Here is a 24,412-nt window from a genome sequence, read left to right as displayed (position 1 = left end):
GAAAAATCTTTGTGGCCTTCAGTTTGGTAGAGTTCTTAGACACAGCACTGAAAGCATGATCTATAATCTTCTTGAAAATTAAAAAGTTGTATTCTTTTAAAAGCATGGTTATCAGAAGGAATTAAAAGACAGGAATAGGTAGGGGACATATTTATAAAGTATATTTTGGGTAAAAGACACTCATTTACAGTGTATAGAGAATCCTCAAAACTCAATTAAAAACAAAAGTAACAATTTCTTTAAATGGACAAAATATTTGAATTGACACTTTGTCAAAGAAGATTTTTTGAGTGGTAGATATGAATATGATATTTTAGAAATGATGATTTGTGAATGATATATGAGATGACCAACACAAGTAGTCAGTAGGACAATACAAATTTATAAATTAAAATCACAATGAGATATTACTACATATACACACCCTAAAATGGTTATAATAAATAGAATATTGTTTCAAGTGTCGGCGAGCTTCTATAACTCTCCTACATTGTTGATAAGGATTTAAAATGGCATTACTGTGTATGCCTTTTTAAAATGTTGAATATAAACTTCTTTTATCTAATGATTCTACTCTTAGAAATCTACTCACGAAAAATTTAAGTGTATCTCCACTCTAAGTACATGAATGTTCATAACAGCATTAGTCATAATAACTTCAAAATGAACCCAAACAAAATATCCATAAGCTGGAGAATGGATTAACAAAATGTGATATAGACTTTCAATGGACTGCTATTCAGCATTAAAATGAAAGAGCTGCTGACACATGGTAAAATAGGATAAATCTCAAAAATATATTGCTAAGTGAAATATATGATACAGAAAATGATTACACATTGTATAACTCCACTTAAAAGAAACATTTAGAAAAATAAATTTTATATTACCAGGAGGCAGATCAGTAGAGACCTAGGAGTAGAAGTAGGGATTACTAAGGAAATTTTTGATGATGAAAATGTTCTATACTTGGACTGTGGTTATAGTTGTACAACTCCAAATTTGTTAAACATCATAAACAATGTATGAATGTTATGGTATATAACATACTTAATTAAAGCTCTTAAAACAATAAAAACAAAAAAATCCCCTTATTTTTATCTTTGAATGTCATATCATGGTTTTAATGCATGTGCAAAGGAGTTTTGTTTGGTAGGATTCGAAGGGGCTGTGTAGGGAGTGGCTGAAGCTGGAAATACTTTGGTCCTTAGAAAAACATCCAGTTATTAGTCCCTATACAACCCTGTGTCTCAAGATACTAACTTTGTCAAAAGTATAAAGAAATGCCCCTACTGTTGTTATTCATTTCTTCTCCTCCCATCAAGAGAGAAACAGAACTCCATTTTCTCTTGTCTTATTTTTTTCATCCATCACCATTTTTCCCTGTGATCATCAAGAGATGCCTGGGTCATGGCAGGGCTGCTGATTAGTAACAAAATAAAATGCTATTTTGGATGATGTAACTCATACTATAATATAACTAGCTATGACTACAATGATTAATAATTTTAGCACTATAAATTCAAAATCATGCTTCCTGCCTTGTCTCCCTCAGATCTCCACGTTGACATTTTTAGCCTTCCCACTTCTAATTGTCCTCCCTCAAAACTGGAGTAAAGGTTAAGTGCTTCCATTCGTACCTTCAGACACAAGCCATATCAAATGCCCTGGATCCAGGAATTGTCCTTTCTTAGCCAATAAGAATATCATCATGACTAGATTTGGCTGTCAGGTATCTGAGCCATACACATGCCCTCATCATGTCTCTTTTTTGAGGTATCCTAGGTTTATATAGAAGTGGAACTGTCTTCTGTATGTAACCCACAATCACTACAAAAAGTCCATTTCTCCACCAACACATTTCAGAAGCCCTAATAGGCATCCATCAGTATCTTTCCTTGGAACTTTTAAGACTGCTAAATATGCCTATGTCAGAGGTGCAATATATATTTCTCAGAGAGTGAAGTGTAAAACTAAATTTTCATCTGCTTATTTATTAGCAACCAACCAAACTATTTCTGACATAAAGAGAAAAAACTCTGAATTCAATGAAAAGAATAATTTCAAGTTCTAGTTTGGGCAGGGGAAAGAGAGAGGAACAGAGGGAAATGATAGACAAAATAGTGCATACATTCCTGCAAGATGTCCAAGTTCTAATCCCTGGGAACTATAAATAAGGTGGTGACATTATAAGCGATACTTTCCAGGTGTGATTAAATCGAAGCCCTTGCAATGGGAGATTATCCTGGGGCACATTTGTGAACTCAACATAATTGTAAGAATCTTTATAAGTGAAAGAGAGGCCAAAAAAAAAGTGTCAGAGTAATGCAGCATAAGAAAGACTCAACCAATCATTGATGTCTTTTAAGGTGGAAGGAAACCACAAACCAAGGAACAGAAGCAGCCTCTAGAAGGCAGAAAAGGCAGGAAAATGAGTAACCTCCTGGAGTTTGTAAAAGGAATGTAGATCTTCTAATGCCATTACAGTAGATCAGTAAAACCTATTTTGAACTTCTTCTTCCAGAATTACAAGATAATAAATTTGTGTTAGTTTAAGCCACGAGGGTCATAGTAATTTATGATATCAACAACAGGAAACTAATAAGGAACGGAAAAATGCAATTTCCAGACCCAGAAAACTAAACCTCAGGAAGGCAAAACAGGTTGGAAACTGAGAAGAAGCCGACAGAGAACACATCATGGTCGACATAATCAGATTTGCACACCGAATGCTAACCTGCATAAAGGTAAGTTGGATTCATTAAAAACACATTTATTCCTCATCTCAGAGGCTTCATAGTAAGGACATGTAGTGTCTTCATGTCCTTTGTAATACCCAGTAGAAGAGTCTTTTTCTTTCACTTCTTTCATGGTTTTTAAGATTGATCAGAACTTTTGTATTTTATAAGCAAGCTACATCAGTTTCATTCAAAACAGCCACCATCTGTTTTATATCTTATTCTGTTACTTCCTTGTGCTCATAGTAGCAATGAATCACATTATAAAAACAATACTTTTAAAAAATCATTAATTATAACTGCATATTATTATTTATATTATTATTTAATATAATTGAACTATTAAAAGTTGTAGAACATAACCTACAAAAGACTAGTATTCGTTATTTGCATTCTGTAAACACCTATTGCTACATCTTTAGCCCAAGTTTGCTTATTTCTAAATGAGCTTTCTAAACTTAACACTGGCCTTACCACACTCTGGCCCAGCTGCTCCCGAAAGAAGTAATCCATGTTTCTCTTTTGCAGGCTGTCAAGGTAATGCTGGAAGCGAGTGTATGTGTATGGGTAGCAGTAAGCAAACTGGTAAATATCTTCTTCTTGGTCAAAACAGAATGCAAAGGACATCACATAATTCTTCCTATGGTCTGGGCATCGATAGTAGTAAACATTTTTAGGTGGCAGCCTTTGCCTGAAAGATACAAACAAAGAAATTTGAGCATATCAGAGAGTAGTTTAAGCTTCCAAAGATAACAAACAGGAATGAAGGCCTAGAAACAAAGTTACAATATCAAGAACTCTATGGGGGCTGGGGATTTAGCTCAGCGGCCCAGTGGCTGCCTGGAAACTGCAAGGCTGTGAGTTCGATTCCCAGTACCAGAAAAAAAAAAAAAAAAAAAATCAAGAACTCTAAGTCATGGAGGTTGGAGAAGGATGATGCGCTTTGTTCAAAATTTGGCTCTACCATTTTTCAACTCTTTAGATGACCTAAAGTTTTAAACATTTGTTTACCCTAATTTTGAGCATTTGTTATATTCCTAGGCATTATGATCAGGTCTTGATGTGCAGTAGTAAATACGATAGGCAAGGTCTCAGTCTTCATAGGCTACATATCCTAATAGGAAAATTGTCAATAAAATATTAAAAATGAATAGGCAATATAGTTATGTGCTCTAAAGCTTCCTTGAAGGGAATTAAGGAATGTGATGTTAGACATAACTGTGTGAGACTACTTTTCACAGGGCAAACAGGTTTCTATTTTCATCCTTTCTTCTTCATTTTCGTACAAGATAGTCAGATCTTTTAAAATAAAGTAACATGCAAAGGAGGAAAAAGGACATTGAACATTTCTCTAAGTTATTACTATTATTTTTCTACAGAATATCCTGTGAGACTAATTTTCCACAGAAACACTTGGTAAATACTGCTGTAAAATATGCTGTGTGTGCAACTTTGTTAAGCCAGCATGCTTATTTGCCATAAGGAACACTGAGAGGCACCCGTGAGAAAAGGAGAAACATTGCAATCAGAATTCCCATAACTCAGGGGCTGGGGATTTAGCTCAGCGGCAAAGCGCCTGCCTGGCAAGCGCAAGGTCGTGAGTTCGGTTCCCGGTACCGGAGAAAAACCAAAAAAAAAAAAAAAAAAAAAGAATTCCCATAACTTCTTTGCACCTGCCCACTTCACAGAGCGACTATACCCTCTCACACATTCTGATATCCAAACTCTTCACACTGTTCCTCTGAAGAGATTTTCCTTCATTTCTATATATTTAAATCCTATTAATTCTTTAAAATTTCATCTTAAAATGTGCCTTTTCTATGATCCTGCACTGACAATTCTAGGCCTATTAAACTAATGCATTTTTGTAAATTCTTGCTTACTTTTTTTTTTGTTTGTTTGTTTTGTTTTGTTTTTTTTCCGGTACCGGGAACCGAACTCACGACCTTGCGCTTGCCAGGCAGGCGCTTTTGCCGCTGAGCTAAATCCCCAGCCCAGTTCTTGCTTTCTTATTGACTGTTTCATAAGTGTTTGCCCTTGGATTGTTTGGACGATCTTTAAGGCTCTGAATGCTTCCAAGCAGTGCTGGCATCTAGCCAGTGGTATCTGATTGTCACTTCAGTCTCTGACTCTTAGGTCTGAGTCCAAAGCTCCTGGTGCTGAAAGTGAGCATGTCTTCCTACACATAAGGTTCTTGTAGTCATGACATTATTTAGAATTCTTCGTTTACCATTATATCTGTTCAATGCCCATGCTTAAATCATCTTAGTTTTTTCCTCTTCTAGCCAAGTTCAACAACTTCAGTCTGGGAGTTTTGGTTATATGCTTTCAGGAGAATCCGTCTATGTCCTGCAGCTATCCCAGCTCCTCTCGTGTGTGGGTAGAACTGATTAGCAGACAGAGTGGAGTTAATGGTCCCTGGGGTAATCACTCAGGGAAGCTGAGATGCTGTGTAGGGCCTAGGCTTTTCCAGATTTCACCGAGGACATAAACGGAAGTCCATTTGACAGGGCTCAGTAGGCCATATTCATCAGGACTTTAAAATAATGCAAAGAATAAAGCCAAACTGGATAAAGCAGTCTGGAATTAGGGAGAAGAACTTCTCTCTCATTTGAATTGACTTAAATTTTTGTCTTGTTTTTGCTTATTGTGTTCTCTGTATGTCTTAGGCATTGCTTGAAGAGTTTTATATACATTATCACAATAATCTTATAAGCCAGAGACTATTAACATTTCCTTTACACTGATTTTTTAAAAATCAAAGATCAGATAGATAAAAAAAAATCCCTGAGGTTGCAAGGTTAGTGAGAAGCAGAGTCTGTATTAGATCTAAGCCAATGTGGTTCCAAAATCTGTGCTTATAATCCTTGTAGCTCCTTGCCACCTTTCTTTTCCTTATGGCACTCAACAGATAGTCTTCTCTTCCACTTCAGAAAAATCTGCTTGCACGGGGCTCTCACCAGTACTCTTTAGCAAAAAACCTTTAAACAGCTTTTTATCATCACATTAAATTTGTCACAAAGCTTCCTGTGATCTCCCTGTGATTTGGGCATCAGCACCCATCTCTCCAACCTTGAACCTGTGCTTTATTCATATCCAACTACTCACAGATCCCTAACACGACTGTATGCTATAACTCTTTATACTTGATCTTTCCTCCACCTTGTCTGCCTTCTCTACCATTCTGCCTACTTGGTGAGCTACTACTCATAGATGTGTTAACAAAACATGAACTAGTTAATCAATGAACAGCAAATATATAAATAACTTCCTATTCTTTAACCTACTCTTTAATATACTGCTTCTATCTAAAGCCTTCCCTTATTATTCATCAGTTTTTCTCTAGTTTGACAAATGAAAAAAAGAAATGAATTTTATCCTTTAGTTTGTCGCTTAACAAAGAGCAACATAAGTAAGTGAATATTTGGATATTTCTTCAAAAAGCATGTAGATTTCTTGAAGAGGGAAACTGTGTCACCTCCCGCTTAGGTACTGATGATGGTACAGAGCTCTCCAACAATATTTATCTTTTTAAGAAAGCATTGAAGAAATGAAAGGAAGACTCACCCCAGGAGACCAATGGTGGACATCACAGGAAGGCAGATTTTAGCTCAGTATAAAATATTCAACATTTAGCTAAAGGGAGAGTAGAGGCTTACCTTTCAGAGGAGTATAGCATGGGAAGGCTTAAGGAATTTCATTAAGAAACTTCCTACACTTCATTTTGGGTTAGAAAAAGCAGCCTTGTGATTCTGCTTACTACAGATGGTGTGAGACAATCTAGAGGAACCATAACCAAAACAATGGTAACTATTATAGTACTATCTGCTATGTGTGTACACAGTACTGACCATATGCCAGGACATTTTAAGTACTTTATAAAGTATCAATGCCCTTAATCATCACAGCAAGCCTCTGAAGCTATTCCTATTACCCCAACAATATGATCAAAATGAAGGTAGTGTTAAGAATCCTTTTGAAGAGAAGTAAGATGCCCATTACATCCCAAAAGACCACAGAAAGGAAAGGGTCTAACACTTGATCCTTCCAGGGACCCAGGAAGTTTCCAAGTTCTAACATGTGTGCTTTGAGGATACAGAGAATAAAAGCACACCTACTTCTTAGAACAAGCCATTTTACATCCTAATAATGGAAGAGGACACCCACTTCTATGGGGAAGGAGCATATTTCTTATTGTCAGATTTAGTTATATGTGCAGAGGTGTGTGTGTGAGCACAAAGACACATACCATGTGTGTGTAGATGTATTCATCAGATTCTCAAAAACTTTTTCTGTACTTGTTTTAGTTCCTACCTCACTGCATCAATTTAAATATACGGATTTCTCTACAGTTACTGGGCTATCTCTGAGGCAGGGACCATATGTTGTTCACCCTTGGTACCCCAGAACCTCACACAGATGAGATAGTCAAAACTGTTGATAAATTGGATAAGTGAAAATCTTTGTAAGTAAATTATTTCAGCCACACCAATATACGTACATTGTGATCTCTTCATGTAAAATTTTGAATCATACCATATATATATGATGTTCTCACAAACTTCATTGCCTTTTAAAGTGTATTCCACTGGGTGTGGTATGGCATGCCTGTAATCCCAGTATTCAGGAGTCTGAGGCAGGAGGATTGCTGTGAGTTTCAGGCCACCTGCACTACATAGTGAGTTCAAGGTCAGCCCATAATACAGAGCAAGACCTTGTCTCAAATAAAAAGTATTCCTTTGCTTATAATTGCCTATATTATACCTTTCTTTATGGTGTATCCCTATGTAGAGAAGTAAGGCCCAAGTCAAATGATACTTTCTTTGAAATCTTTGTCAGCAATTCTGGGATGAACTAATTGCAGATCTTTCTGTGTTTCTGACTTGTCCTCCAAATCTACAGTCTAAGTATAATGCTTGATCCTGAAGAACAGTTCAATACATTCTCACTAAACAAATGAGTGAATTTATGACTTAATAACTGAATAAATGATTGCCTTCACATTTACTGTCCTCTCTGTCTTCTCTGCAAATACATCAGCCAAATTCTTAAAATATCATTTTGGAGATTACTATAACACAAGGGAGAAGAGAAACCCAAGACCTACCAGAATATATAGGACTTTCTATACACAAGCCAAATAAAATAATATTCTCTAGATTTCCTTAGGATTCCTTTAATATAGAACCTAATTTCCTCTAAAATTAAGCAGAAAACATGGATGTGAATAGGTAAGTTCTAACTCTATGGACTTGACAGCAAACACAAATTTTCTTTGCAAATTAGCACATAAAAAACCCCAGCAAATAATCATTCTTTTCAAGGAAGTCCTAAAGGAAGTATATAAAACAAGGCATCACAAAGTAAATTAGATGTTCTGAAAGGAAGTAACATATATTAAGCTTCTCCTGCGATGCTAAGCGTCCTACCCGTTTGATGTACACTAATGACTTATAAGTACATATTCTTCCCTCCACACTAAAGCTGTGCTGCCTGAATTTCATACACCTAATCATAAATTTGTAAGATGACCCAGTCTCCTGCTTCCTCTATTTCATTTAGCAAGGGACAGAAAGAAAACTAGCATCAGCTTTCCCAGGTATATTTGGGACTGAGATAAGAACTCATTTCTGTCCCCTTCATGAGGGTAGTTGGATCCTATGCCAACACACGGTCTTTAGGCTAGGTATGGCTGGAACAATTGAGATCATTAACTGGCTTGAGCCAGTTGGCCCGTTCCCTTTCCTCCACAGTGTCTGGCACAGGTAGGCACCTGGCATGGATATCCATTTTATTAATCTACCCACCCTAAGCAAACAGGACCCACTCGAATTCCAATCCTATCTTCTCCTGAATAATTATAATAGTGGTCCTGTCACCAGCACATCTATTCTTATCTCTCTCCACACTTTCTCACAGCTAATCTCTTGGTGAGTCACATGGAGGAGGAGAAAGAGAGAGTGAGGAAATACTCAGATACAGACAACACATTTTTATACACGGGTGTCTCATCAGATTATCATCTTATCAGGGCAGGTGGGTATTAGGGGTTGGAGAGGACGGACAGTGCTACATATTGGCAGCTGATTTTTTATATAACAAAACAATATTGCTCGTTTCTTGAATCAACCTTTTTAGTCCTATATACTGTATTGTTTATTTTTCAGTTTATTTAATATGTAGGGAATTTTTTTGCTGTCCTTCTGGAGAAGGACACCCACACGCTATAGCACCAGCTGCTTTTATTAATTGCAAGCCATTAAAAACATTAAAATTAAAGCCAATTACTTTGGCTGGTTTAGAGCCAGGGAAACTGAGACTGATTATTCCCTGGTCATGGACAGCAACAATTTTCCTACCTACCAGTGACTGCTGGCAGACTGCCAGTGGAGCCAGAAAATCCAACAACAGGCACCCCATGCAAGGAAAGGTTATCAAACACAGATTCTGTCTTGTCCAATCCAGATTCCCAAGAGGCAGCCTCTTCTCTTTTTAGTTGTGTATGTTGCAGCTGAAAAGCTAACATTCCATGTAAGGAGGAGTTCTAAATTATCTGCTTTACCTTCCTCAATCAAGAGGCAGCAAAACAACACCGAACAAGGAGCTAGGAGTTGAACTATAATCCAAGCTCTTGCTATCTCTAATTTTTCCTGTGTCTTTATATAAAATATTGTCACTACATAATGCCCTGCATTCACCTTAGGGTTGTTGTGAAATCTTTTAGGGGAAAGCTTTCACTTTCTGGGTATAGAGATGGTACAAGAGAAAGGAGCAGAATGCTGGGTGCTTTGTGATGGGTAGCAGGCCATTGCTTCAGTGGTTCAAATTTGCCCTGAAGTTTTGTGAACAAGTTACTCTGTTGTTTTGTCATGAGTGGAACGATCAGTTCAGGTGGTGTTGTCATTAGATTGGAATTTACTTGTTGTCAGTTTGCATGGAACTGAACACAAAAGGCACTCAATAAATATCTTAATGAATAAATAAGTTAGGGAGAGCTAAATTTTGAATGGATACATCTGTGTTTAATACCAGCTAAGGAGGCTGGGGATTTAGCTCACTGGCACAGTGCCTGCTTGGTAAGCACAAGGTTGTGAGTTCGATTCCTGGTACTGGAAAAGAAAAATACCAGCTAAGGTCACCTTTTAGAAATATAGTCATTTGTACAGCAGGAAGGATGTGGACTTGGGCTCTACTCCACTCCTATTATTCATTAGTTATACACTCTTGGGCCAGGGTTTCCCCTTCTCTAAAGTAAAGAGTATCTACTTCATAGATGTGTTTTGAAGATTAGAAACTGGTATTTGACTAATATAAGGTACTCAGTCAATGGCAAATGTGATTATTATTATACTCTATGTGATGGAAGTGGTTGGTGTGGAGAGCAAAATAGATAGAAGGAAAAGTAATCAATCTTTCTACTTGTCTATATTTCCATGTGTTTGCTAACATAGTGAAAAAGCCCCTATGCAGTCCAGCTTTATTTTTCCCCTACTTCTCTATTGTTCTCCATTCCCTTTTCCATGTAGCCTTTTCAAAATTTAACTGGATTGTCACTCCTTGTATTAAAACTTTTCATAATTTCCAACCATACTGAAATGAAATCCAATCTTTAATATGTTGTTTTCACTTCACCAAATCCAAAAAGTGCAGAGATCATCTTGAGACCTTCAAATACTTTTCCTTCTATCCATCCTGTTCTTTACATCACTTCCTTTGTCTACTCTTTTTCTTTATTGCAAATGTTCTCTATCACCACCTAAATCAGACCCTCTCACTGGTCTCTTTTAGAAAAATCCAGTTGTTTCCCTCACATCATTACCTGTGTTATATGTATACATTATATGTGTATTATGCTGGTTTATTTATGGTTACATTTCTAATGAGGCTGTGTATATGGATAGGATGTATTTTTTGCTTGTTCATGAATAATCTAGCATCTAACCCGGTACACGACACATGGTAGACTAGTAGTAGATATTTGTAAAATAAATGGAATAAATATATGTTGGTAAAGGGGTAATGCCAAAGAGGTAAGAAAGCTGACTGTGTTTTGTTTGGGTTGCCCAGTGGACTCCCAGAAGTACCAGGCGCTGCTGACTCCTTGGCCAGAGGGGCTTTTAAGAAGTCCATGAGTTATATTTTTTCCAATTTTCACACAGTGCCTCTCAGGGAAGTGAAAAGAGCATTAAGCATCCAAGTATTTCCTTCCTCTCAATTTACAGTAATAGGGACCATATATTATATAATGCTGGTCTGTTTATGGATTCTAATTACTTTTTTCTTTTTCTACTTCATCCAGATAAGAGCTTTAAGTAGAGTGATTCATATCACTGAGCTCTATAAAGGTGGAGGTAGTGGTCAGAGGCTCATCATTATGTCCCCTAGCGCAAAATAGTTTCAGGCTGCCCCCTTCCTCTCACTGGGGAGGATACTACAGGATTGTTGTGACCAAAATTAAGAAGGAACTTAGTAGCAGAAAAAATACAAAGGCAAATAGCACCACCTGGAACTGCTATCTGATTTATTATCTCTCTGCATCCCATCCCCCCTCCTACCCTCAAGACCCATAGAGGAAGTACTTGTTCACCAAACAAACTGAACACCATCCCCAGTGGAAAGACTGAAGAATAGATCATGAGAGTGGATTCCGGTGACCTGGGAATTCCAATGACGAAGGAAACCAAGAAATGGTCTAAGTTTCATGTTGTTTAAGCCAGGGAGCTTAAACAAAAGAAATGTCAAAAAGAAGCTTGTCCAAAATCCAGGTTTCCAAGCTCAAGGAACAGGGGATGAGAGACAGTAAGGTTGGAACCAAGTCCAAGTCAGTGACAATGGATGAAGACCAACAAAAAGAAAAATTAGAGGGGAGGAAGGCATGTGTAACAAGTTATGTTTAGCTCTCTACAGTGGAAGGTACAATTACAGTCTCAAGTGGATAAAGATGTGACTGGAGGAAGAGATGGAGATGGTTCCTTAGAAAAAGTCAGGTACATACCAGGTTGCAAGCTAGGTAATGTAGAAGTTATTATCTTATCCTCATAAAGAGTATCAAGAGTGAGTACACTGTATTAGGAATGAAAGACTGGCATAGATACATAGTGAAAAGCATGGGGTCTTCAGCTGATATACTTTAGTTGTCATTCTCCAGGCATCAGATAACAAAGCCAAGGGTAAACACTGTTCTATGTGAAAAGTGAGAACATAGGAATGTTAGATTGTGACTTGTGGGACTTGGGTTGGTGAGGCAAAGCAATGAATGAGGAACAAATAATAAGCTATGGTACAATCCTAGGATGTTTGATATAGAGAAAGGAAGTGGTTCCCGAAGAATTATTATTGTAATGGGACAACTGCAGGACTTCAACAGCAAGCATTAGTGAGGGGCGAGAAATGGAGATTGACACTGGAGTCCGAGGTAGGGTAAAGCAGAGGTCCTTCAGTTTGTAGGAGAATATTTAGGTTTGGGGTTAGTTGTAATTCTGAGAAAAAATTCTAGGAATAGAAGTAGTGTTCATCTTCCTGATAAAGACTCACTGTTTGCAGGACGGGACTGAGTCCAAACACAGCTGGGAGTGAGTCAACAGGTAAGATGTGTTGTCAAACATACAACTTGGTGACACTTAAACTCTCCAGAGAATTTTCATATGGCAAGAGCTTCTTATTTTTGGTCTCACTTGCTCTGGCAAACCCTTCCCTCACCAAGAATAAATATATCCACCCTTGACCCACCCCAGGCCCTATGATCCCTGTATAACTCTGTGATAACATATATCATACTTCCTTATTGCTTAATATTTTTATTCATTATTCAGTAGAGGGGGCCAATAATTCTATTTGTTCACCATTAATCCCTAATGGCTAGTACAAGTATGATACACAGTAAATATCAAATAAATAATTTCAATTGATTGATTGATTGAAAGAGTGAATAAGAGAGGGGGTAGGAAAAAATAAGATTGAAGAAACGGAGGTGGGCACAAGAATGTATAACACAACAGGTAAGCCGCGTTTTGGAGTAAGGGTCAGTGGCTGCCAAGGGCACACCAATAACACCCTATGAGGACATTCCCTCACAGAGTAACTGGTTTAAATGTGGATTCAGAGGAGTCCTGTCAGATATTTTTGCCTTCCTCATGTGAAAAACAGCCTCTAAATCAGTTTCTTAGTGCCCATAATCTGCCTGTGAATAGTTCGGCTTTCTTTCTACACCATTGATCTTCCCAGTTAAAAATTTATGTGAAAAACTTTCATACTTCAGTAGACTTATTAATCTTAGAAGCTCTGAATTCATGCATTTCACAACCTCTCACTTTTCAGGGTTATTATGTTAATTAAAATAATAAAATGGACTCGATAAAGAGCTTTTGGTAATTGTGTAAGTAAATGAACTTTACAAGTCATCTACCAGCTTCCTGAAATTTGGGAATCAGAAGTGTAGCAGGTAAGGGACATTTTTTTCAGTAAGAAATTCATATTTTTTCTTGGAAAACCTCTCTTTCTAATCTATGTGGGAGTATATTAACACTTTATGCTGTTACATATACCTACTTTTGTAGATATATAGGGCTTTAGGAGCTATCTAGTCCAGTGTCTTTCAAACACTTTCCAGCTACAAAATATTTTCTTCAAGAGAAAGCTAGGAGAGTAATATAATATGCAAAAACAAACAGTGAAATAGAATTTGGATGGCAAAAAACAGGGCAAAGGGGGTTAGGCTTGATCTGATCGGATCCAAACTTTCCATTTTGTATCTGAAACCTAGAGAGGTAAATGGCTGGGCCAAAGTCACTCTGTGTTAGAAACAGAGCTAGCAACTGTTTATCCAATTATGTCTGCTTCATGAAATCTTCAAATAGACATTTATCAAGCAGTATTCTTGATTCTAAAGATAATTTAATGTATAAAAATGTATAAACCCAATACTCTGAAGAAAAAAGAGAATATAAGGGAGTAGAGTCAAGGAGAATGTGGTAAGTTTATAGGATTGTCAAGGAAGACCTTTCTGATGTGATAATATTTGAAAAAAGTATAGCAGTAGTGGGTTTCTGGGGGAAAACTGTTGTAGGCAGAGGGACCAGCAAGTATCACTGATGTTTGCCTGCTGTTCCTATCTCTTCAGGACAGAGCATTTGCTCATTGCAGGACTTGCATTATCCTCTCTACGTGCATGAAGGTTCAGACCATTAGTGAGAATACAGATTTATGGCAAACAGATATGTCTTTGAATCCAGGTTTTGATAGACAGTTAATTATACAGCTCTGGGCAAGTGACTTATCTTCTTTCACCTTCCATTTTTGGATTTGTAAATGAGAATGATACCATTTTTCTTCACATATTGATTCCAAGTACTTAATAATAAATACAGATTAAGGTTCTGACATATACCAGGGGGTTACAGTTGGAAACTGTTATTATTATTCATTTCCCTTTACATGAATGAAGGATTATTGTTATAGTGAGCATTAGTAAATTTTGACTCCTCAATATATTTTCTCCTCCAAATGGCGAAGGAATTCCTACATTTAAGTGACTCCTTCCTCACGGGTGAGTTTCTGGGACAACAAAAACAGTTTCACTGTCTCTTTAAAAAGATTTGGTGTGATTTTCTGATCTGACCAGGCAATTTGTGTGGCTTCCTTTTGCTGGTGCTAAAACCCTTTGCTTCCTTCTCACCCTCCACCTCCCGTTGGTTCTGTGTGTTTCCAGTCTCCTTCAGGTGCATTTCTGTGGGCTTCAGTTAAGTAGAATTTAGGGCTAGTCTTAGGAACTAAAGAAACTGCACCCTGTATACCGCCAAGGTAACTGGAGATGAAAATACCATATTTAACCTTAAATGGGAATTGTGTTGTTGAACAATAAAATGTAATAAAGAAAAATTTAAATTCCATATATGGTTTTTGCACTCACTGGAAAGCAATTTCTTCAATGGAAAACAAGATTGTATGAAAAACACAGCAAGATTAAATTAACTGATCCTAAAAGATTATTTCTAGAACTGGCATTGTAAAATTCCAAGACCCTAAGTTTAGAGTTCAAGAATTTCATTATAATGTTCTTGGTTTCATAAGCTTTCTTCAAAGTTTTAACAAAAAGCCAGTAAGGAAAAAATTTTCAGGTCATAGCCTCAAATCATACCATGTAGGCAGCTGCCTATTTTCCCTTTACACAGAGATAACTCAAACATTTAGGTGATTCTTAAATTAAATAAGAAATAAGAATGTGGTAGGGGAGATGTGATATGTCCACTGAAAGATGTCATTGAAGATCAGATTTTGTGGCAGCTATTCATAAGATTCAACTTTAGGGTAAAAATAACATTATCTTGTCTCCATGGACATACTAAATAATTTGACATTAACAGGAGGCATTGGTGTGGTAACCAGGGAAAGATCCCTGAAGGAAGTAGTTTCAAACCGAATCTTGACAGTAGGATAAAATTCAGTCTCATACAAATGGAAGGAAGGCTTGTCAGACAGAGGTAGCGTATGTGCACAGGAGCAGAGATGAGAAGGTACATAATGTACTCGAAGAGACTGAGCCCTAGAGATAAAGCTAAAGGAGTTTATGTGGCAAACTCCTGAAATCTAAAGAGGAGCCAATTCTCATCTACAGGGAATTGGGTAGAGTTCAAAAGTCAGACTAAGGTAATCAGACAAATATATCACATATGCTTTACTTTCAAAGCCATTTCTCCTGCTTTCATCTGCATCTTCTGCTTCACCTAATTAGCATGAAGGGAAGAAGATCTAGGTAATTTTACCAGTGTTCACAAAGAGACATCCATAAACTGTAAGCTAAAATAGAAGAAAGGGTAAAATTTCTTTTCTACGTAGGAATATTGAACAGCCACTATCTTCACAGCAAAAGCTCTTGCCACAAGCTTGGCCCTTTCTGGGACAGTTCTAGAATTAATCTTCAGCTAAATATGGAAAGAGAGGCTATGGCAGTAGAAAGGTTAGGAAGATCAGGCCTTTTCCCTAAAGTGGTCTTCTACCTTTGAGCAGAAGACTAAGAGTGTTCTGCAAGCTGATAAGTTTCTGAAATGAGAGGGGGAAAGTGGAGAAAAATAAATCCCACTTGGTGGAGAGAACACAAAAGTGATGAAGTCAGGAGGGCAAGTGGAAGGGGAGAGGCCTTAGTGGAAGATTTATTAGAAAGCACGGCTTGCATCACTCCCAGAGGCAGCAGTGACTTGGAGAATAAATTCAGCAGTGATTCCTGTTTTTCTGGGCTGAGACCTTATAGAATGTGGTAGCTCTCAAAAATGAGTCCCAGTCGAACCCAAGACCGCCAGCTTTCTGAAGATGGATTTCTAGCATTGTTAATCCTTATTTCGGTGAAGGTGGTGGAAGGAATAAGAACTTAGCTCTTTCTGGCTTAGTTTTTGTCAGAAAATGCACCTCTGTGTACCTGAAAATCAGTCATAACACAGTATATAAGTATCAGGCTCATGTTACCTTGGAATAGCAAAGCCTCAGCTGATCAAAAGTGTTTTTGGATCCACAGCAGCCTATGAATGCAGCCTGGAAAAAAGTTGTAACCATGCCTATGGATGCCAACCTGGCTATCCTCAGTTAGAAATTTAGTTAATTTTTCACTTCCTGACTCAGTCAAAGATGCTCCATATGGATAACACTAATCACAAATCATATACTCAGTGCCTTCTCTGTGCAACCAACTTTCTGAATACTGGAAATTCAGAGTTGAGTAAAACATAACCCTCCTTCCACCCTTCCCCCACACTTGAAAATTTCAATCTTACAAGGGACACAGGCATCTTGACCACAATGAAAAGTGTTCTGAGTGTTGTTATGGAAATATGTGCATATGTAATTAAAGTACATGGAAGGTATGCACTGAGTGGAGGAGAGGTCCTCAGTCAGGCCCATTTGAATTAAGCACTGTCAGATGAATGGTTAAGAGCTTGCCAAAGGATGAAGGTACAGTAATGGGTTTCTCAGCACAAAGAAAATCACGGGAAGATGGATGCAGAATTTTGTTTACAAAAGATATTTTTAAAAGTTAAAATCAAATATTTTCACACATCTGCTTCACACCTTACAATGCCTTTCCACTGCTCTTGAAAAGAAAAATCCAAACTCATCAATAATGTGTAACCTCTACTTCATTTTACACTGCTCATTCTCTCTTGCTTTGCTCTAGCCCCACTGGTCTTCTTTCTGTTTTTGAAATAACCAGGTTCATTCCACCATAAAGCCTTTCCATTTGCTTCTTGTTAATGTTTTTGTGCAATTCCTTCTCCTCTTTCTAACCTTATTGCATATGACACTACCCCAAAGGATTCTTTCCTGATCTCTTAACTTACATTAGTGCTGTAAGTGAAGTCTCTCTATCTCTCCACCGAATTTTTTTTTATAATATTTGCTAACCATCAGAAGTTTGTTTCTCTCCAATACAGCATAATCTTCTAGAGGATGGGTTTTACATTCCCAGAAGTTCCTTGCAAAGTACATGAAGTGAATACTTGAGTTAAATGGTGATTGGAATCTTAAACTGTTATGCAAGGCACCCAAGAAAGGCAGGTAGATACACAGATACATAGACATAGAAGACTAGTAACAGAGGTTATTTTAGTAATAGATTTAACAAATAATGTATTTTCCTTGTGTTCCACACATGCCATTACCTTGTTTATACCCTTTATGGTAATCTTGGGATAAGTGGTGTTAGCCTTCTTATAAAGATTAGAGAGATAGAAAAGTTTTCAATGTTATATTGCTTCTAGATTGAACTAGAATTTGAATCCAGTTTGTCTGACTATGAAAAGTAAATTTAAATAAATAAAGAGAGTAGAGGATGGATTACAGGTTGCCTGACAGATCTTCTACAATTGTAGAAGGTGTGGCTTTCAGGACAAATTGTGGGTTTAAGGCAAGTGTAACCTACTAGTATATCTCAAATCTGGCCCCTAGGTTGTCAGAGATTTTTTTCTATTCCTAAACACCAAAAAGATTCAACATGGAGCAGAAAAAAATTGGACCGATATATCCATTTTTCATTAAAACTCTATTTGGTTTAGACAAATAGAACGTGATAGAATGTGAATACTTCAGTTAATTCCCTGGATCTTTGAGCTTATGGTGACCAAAAATGGTGTTACAGGTGTACATGTATATACATGTATATAGTATAAGTCAAAAGTTAATTCAAGATGATTTACCAGAAAAATATATAATAAAAATATAAGTAATTAAACAAAAGACTAAAGGAGGACAATAAATCAAGGTAGGAAACTAAAATAAAGTTTACAGTAAGGTTAGTACAGGCCAGTACATAACTTAAGGCCCTGTGCATACCTGGGACATAGGTTTTAAATTTGAAATTTTCACTAGATAAATTTGGGAGAGAACTCTGAGCTATCATACGTCTTAAAGTTCAAAAAACAAAAATTAATAACCCAGTCCCTTGGGGTAAACATAATCCAGTTACTCAAAATTTTTCTTGGTCATGAAACTTGACATTTGTTCCCATGCCTGTGATTACTTTTACAGTAAATTCATTGACAAATTTCATAAGAACATTTTTATGCAGCACCTCAATGTGAGCCAAAGAAAATATACCAAAGTGCAACCCACAGAGGCAGATGTATGAAGCAACAAAATAATACAGTACAGTTATGCAGGCCTCAGATTATTAAGTTTATTCCAAAAGCAGGAATGGATACTAATGACCTATGTATTCTAAAGCAGGGTTTCATTAATATTATTTATGATGAGTAGGATTTTATTCAGAATATGATCACAAATAATATGAGGCTCCATTCTGCATCAAACTACTGAAATACTAAAGCAGATAGTCCACACATAACTAAAGCATTATCCTATATACTTATAGTCAATCAAGAGCAAAAGGACTGATATACTCTTTATTTTTAACTGTTGCACAAAAACATAAAAGTCATACATATTAACAAGATACCATGTAATTAATATTCAATACATGTTTGCATTGTGTAACATTTAAATCAGGTTAAACATATTATCGCCTTAAACGTTTATCATTTCCTTGTGGTAAGAACTTTGAAAATCTTCTCTTCAGCTTTTTGAAATCTGCAGTTATTGTGTCTGAGTCACATGAATGTGCAGTAGCACACAAGAACTTCTTAATCCTAACTATGGCAACAGTGATTAATCAACAATTTCCATTCCTCCCTCTTCCCTAATCTTCCCAGTGTTTAGTAACCACCATTCTCCTCATAAATTCTATGAGATCAACTCTTACATTCTGTAGAAGTGAGATCATGGATTCTTGTCTTTTTGTGCCTATCTCATTTCATCAAACATAATGACTTGCAGTTCCATCTGTGTCAGTGCAAATGACAAAATTTTTTTCTTTTTTGGCTAAGTAGTATTCCACTATGTATATGTGGCATATTTTTACTATACATTCCTCATTTGATGAACACTTAGGTTGCTTCTATTCTTTGTCTATTGTGAATATTGTTGCAATGAATATGAGACTACAAATACCTCTTTGATATACTGATTTAGTTTCTTTTGGTTGTATATCTAGGAGTGGGATCTCAGGATCATATGATACTTCTGGTTTTAATATTTTGAGGAATATCTATATGGCTTTCCATATTGGGTATGCTAATTTACATTCCCATTAGTGGTGTGCAAGAATTCCTTTTTATCTACATTTTTGCCAGCACTTTTTCTCTTTAGTCTTTCTGATAATAGCCAATCTTAGTGTTGAGATGTTATAGCACTGTGGTTTTGATTTGCATTTCCAAGATGATTAACGAAATTAAACATTTTTTCATGTTTCTGTTGGTCATTTGTAACTCCTCTTTTGAGGCCTCCTAGCCTTCTTGCTCTACTTATTTATTTATTTACTATTTAGAGTTTTTGGAGTTCATTATATATTCTAGATATCAACATTGTCAGGGGTAGAGTTTGCAAATATTTTTCCCAATCTCTAGGTACACTGTCTCTGTACTCTGTAGATTGTTACCTTTGCTGTGCAGAAGAATTTAGTTTGATGCCATCCCATTTATCTATTTTTTGCTCTTCTATACTATACTTTTGGGATCTGGTCCAAAAATACCCTTCCCCATTCTATTGTCCTGAAGGATTTTCTCTATGTTTTCTTCTAGAAGTTTTTGTTGCAAGTCTTACATTAAATCTTTAATCCATTTTGAGCTGATCTTATAACTGTTATGAGGGAAGTCTTAGCTTTCTTTTTCTGTACATGAACATTCAATTGTTTCTATATCAATTACTGAAAAGACTGTATTTATCCAGTGTGCATCTTTAGCTCCTCAGTTGAATATCAGTTAGCTACAGGTGTATGAATTTACTTCTCGACTCTGCAATATGCTGTTTATTGGTTTATGTGTCTGTTTTTACACCAGTGTTATGCTGTTTTGATTAATACAGTTTTGCAGCATGTTTTCAAGTCAGGTAATATACTGTGTACTGCCTTCTGCTTTGTACTTTTTGCTCAAAATGATTTAGGTTATACAGGGTTGTTTGTGGACCCACAGAAATTTTGGACTTGTGTTTTCTAGTTTTGTGAAGAAGGCTATTGGTATTTTGATAGGGATTACACTGAATCTGTCAATTGCTTCAGTAGACATTTTTAACAATATTAACTATTCCAGCCATGAATGCAGGATGTTTTTTTACATTTTGTGTAATCTTCCATTTCTTATATCAAAATTTGGTCACTTATTGTAGAGATTTTTCACCTCTTTGGGTGAGTTTATTCCTTGATATATTACTTATTTATTTGTGTAGCTCTTTAAATGAGATTGCTTTCTTGATTTCTATTTCAGATAATCCCTATTAGTACACAGCAACATTGCTTATTTTCATATGTTGATCTTGTATCCTGCAACTTTGCTAAATTGAATTATAACTTCTAATAGTCACCTGCAAATTGTCAGTGGCAATTTGACTTCTTTTCCATTTTGAATCTATTTTATTTCTTTATCTTGCCTAGTTGCTGTAGCTAGGATTTCCAGAGATATGTTAAAGAGAAAATATGAAAGTGAGCATATTTATCTTATTCTAGAGCTTAGAGAGAAAACTTTCAGCCTTTCCAAGGTACATCAAAATGCCAAACAATAATTAGACATTATTAAGAACAGCTGTGTGGCAACAAATTTGATAATATAATGTTAGCTGTTGACATAATAAATGGCCTTTATTTTGTTGAGGTATGTTCTTTCTATGCTTAATTTGTTCAGTGTCTTTTATCATGAAGAGACACTAAATTTTATCAAATACCTTTTCTACATCAATTAAGATGACCATAATTCTCATCCTTCATTCTTTTGATATGATGCTTCACATTCATTGACTTGGACATAATGAACCATCCTTGGATCCCTGGGATGAAACCGACTTGGTCATGATGAATAACCTTTTTAACATGCTTTTGGATTTGGCTTGCTAGTATTTTCTTGACGATTTTCATGTCTATGTTCCTAAAGAATATTGGCCTGTGGTTTTCTTTTTTGTTTTGTTTTATTCCTATCTGGTTTGAGAATCAGTGTAATGCTGTCCTTGTAGAATGTGTTTGGAAGAATTCCCTTCCACTTCTTTTTTGGACTAAGTTATGGAGAACTGATATTAGTTCTATAAATATTTGGTAGAATTTAATAGTGAAGCCACCTGGTTCAGGGATTTTCTTTGATGAGAAGCTTTTTATTACTTAATAAATCATTTTCTTATTTCAGTTCTGTTTAGGTTTTCTATTCATGACTCAGCCTTGGTAATATGTATGTGTCTAGGGAGTTGTCCATTTATTCCACATTATCAAACTTATTGGCATACAGCTGTTTATGGAAATGTCTAATTAAATTTTTGTTTGGCATTTTGATGTCCTTTTGAACCCCAATACCCCCAGTAGTTGTTCTTTTACCCCTATACCAATATTCCTATATATTTTCTTTATTTTATTTTCTTCCTACTGTGGATTTTCAAACAGACTACCATTAAGTTAATTCTTTTCTTTGCTATGTGCAGCCATTGTTGCATTCTATAACATTTTAAAATTTGCTGATTATATTTTTCAGCTCAAGCATTGCTGTTTATTTTATTTAACAGTGCCTATCTCTGTTGAGTTTCTCTGCTAGACTATTGAAACATTTCTCTGTGTTCTCCTCAAGCTTCCTTAAACAGTTGTCTTAAATTCTGTGAGAGTTTCTGCATGCTGATTTCTTCCTGGTCAATTTGTGGTAACTTATTCTGAGTACTAGGTGAACTTATTTTTTCCTGAAAGTTCTTGATGCTTGGCATGCTATGTTTTCTGGGCATTAAATGGTCAGATATTTATTCCAGTATTCCTAGTCTGGTTTTATTTGTGCCTGTCTGCATAGCTGTTTATTTTTCTGAGCTTGAGGTTACTTCTATTTCAGCACTAGATAGTGCCCAGGTCCAGATTTTCCAAGAGTCTGTTGTTGGCATGTTGTCATTAATTCAGTACTAGAAAGCAATTCAGGCCCATTCCTCAGATGCTTTGTTGATGTATTGTTCAAAAAGAGATAGGAGATTACTCTGTTCCAAGTAAGCAATGAGAGACAGTAGTCTTTTCCTATATGCTGCTCTGCAAATGCCTTCCCCACAGTTATTTGCCTTTGTTCAGAAACTACAGCATTCTTCCTTCAGACACTCCAGCAAATTCCTACAGAATTTCCATGAATAGACAAATTTCAGGCTATGTCACACGTACAGCCACCAAACCCACCAAGCTATGTCATACCCTGAGCCTGAGCCCTCAAAGACCAACATAACCCTGGGTTAGGACAAAGGCCCTGGCTTATATCAGCTGCCTAGTACTTAGGTAAACGTATGGCCCAATAGCACTGCAGTCAACCACAAGTGTTGCAAGCTGGTATAGAATTCTGATAGTTTGAGGCCACATGTCCTCATCTGGCACTGGAACTATTCCAGAGGCTCCATCCATAGGCAGACCTGATAACAGAGCTGTTAAAACCTGTCCAGTGTTAGCTTTCACTAGCCTAGCAATAGGTTCTAAGGCAATGGTGGCGAACCTATGGCATGCTTGCCATAGCTGGCTGTTTGTTATCACTGAAGGCTCTAAAAGATTTGCCATCACTGTTCTAAGGGCAAAGTCTTCTGCTTACTACACAGGCTTACCTCCAGTGAATGGCATCATGTACCACATTATGCTGTCCAAGGTTAAGATTGTGTTGATGAAGGCAAACCTTTGGCAACATGGGCTAATGCTTATCTGGGTCATGCTTGAGTTTTACAACTACAAGAACCTGCATAGTCTCTGGGGTATAAAAAGGCCCAGGCAGTGATCAGCAGTAATGTATGCCAAAACATGAGTCTGTCCTGCAGAAGCACAGATTCCCCTTGTGGTGAAGCAGTTCTAGAATCCCATCTGTAAACACTGGCCTGATGATAGCTACCCTGCTTGAGGTTGGGAGATGGGCACTAGACATAGACCTTTGACAACTGAGGATGGTGTTAACCTGAATTTCATCTGAGTCCCATAGCCATAGGAGCCTGCACAATCTCAGGAGGAGGGCAGCTGTTTTCCAGGCCCATTAGAAGACTGGAACTGATTCATCTGACAATTCATTCTGTTCTGCATATGCTGATACTAAAGCTGGACTATAGACTCCATTTATGAGCTCTGACCTGCATATTGGGGGTTCAGTTTCAATCAGGTGCTTGATCTTACCATAGTAGGTCTAGATCTTGACTCTGAGACAAAGCCTTGTGCTAACTTTTATACCCTGTTCCCCAGATTATAGATTAAGTTCTTTTCCCTACCTGTAGCTCAAGGTTGGAGGAGGAGAGGTAGAAGCATCATGTGGCCTAATACACTTCCAAAAGTTCAGTATGCAAATATTGGCAAGGCAGTAAGGGTCTAGGGCTTTGCCCATCACTGAGTTTCACCATGGTGGGCCTGATACAGGGTTTCAAGGCTAATACCTGGATTTAATTCTATCTCCCTTCCCAAAGTAGGATGTGTCTCTCTATGCTAGGCTGCTGGGAGTTGAGAGAAGAGGTAACATAGAGAACTCTTTTTTCATACTAAAGTCAGGCAATATGATCTCTCACCTGATTTCCTTAGCTCTTGTACTAGTAGTTTGGTGCATGAATGAATGTTCACTTTGGTGTGCCTGTGAGGAAAGGTCACCAGAGAACCTTATTGATCTACCATATTGTTCCCCTTATATTTAAAAAAACAACAAAACTATGCGACTGGATAGATGGCTAAGAAGTAACATGTGGATAGGTCCAAGATTATTCGTAGGAAAATATATGAGTTTTCATCTATATAGATCCCATATATAAATGGGCACATAAAAGTAGATTTTTTTGGTTTTCAATTTTAAATAAGACAATACACCTTCTTCTAATTAGAATTGAATTTTCAATGGAATCATTCACAAAAATCTTGAAATAAGCACATATTCCCTAGAAAGTATATTCAACTTGAACTCTAAAACACCACTTCAAGAAAAGGGAGTCTGAAAGATCCCTGTTCAGTGAGTGTTTTAATAATTAGAAAGGCATCTGCAATGAAGAGAAAGCAAGATATGGAATTGAAAGTCTACAAATTGTCTGAAGAATGTTGCAGGAATCCCCATGGGATATGTTTCCCACAGAATAAAATGATGGGACCTTGGTCAACACACATAGAGCAATGACAGGAAAGGACTATC

General features: G+C 36.8%; 1 protein-coding gene across 3 annotated transcripts in view; it reads right to left on the bottom strand.

The window, feature by feature from the left end:
- Positions 1–24,412, bottom strand: part of Agbl4 (ATP/GTP binding protein-like 4) — a 1,347,784-nt gene that overhangs the window by 520,579 nt on the left and 802,793 nt on the right. For all 3 annotated transcript variants that reach the window (XM_013521735.1, XM_005398626.2, XM_005398625.1), the window contains exon 5: positions 3,213–3,429. In XM_013521735.1, coding sequence (XP_013377189.1) covers positions 3,213–3,429 — 217 coding nt within the window. The remainder of the gene's footprint in view (positions 1–3,212; positions 3,430–24,412) is intronic.

The sequence above is a fragment of the Chinchilla lanigera genome, unplaced genomic scaffold (genome assembly GCF_000276665.1).
Source record: "Chinchilla lanigera isolate Chin_1 unplaced genomic scaffold, ChiLan1.0 scaffold00063, whole genome shotgun sequence".
Taxonomy (NCBI): domain Eukaryota; kingdom Metazoa; phylum Chordata; class Mammalia; order Rodentia; family Chinchillidae; genus Chinchilla; species Chinchilla lanigera.
The sequence above is the reverse complement of the archived record's forward strand: the minus strand, read 5'-3'. Positions and strand labels throughout refer to the sequence as shown.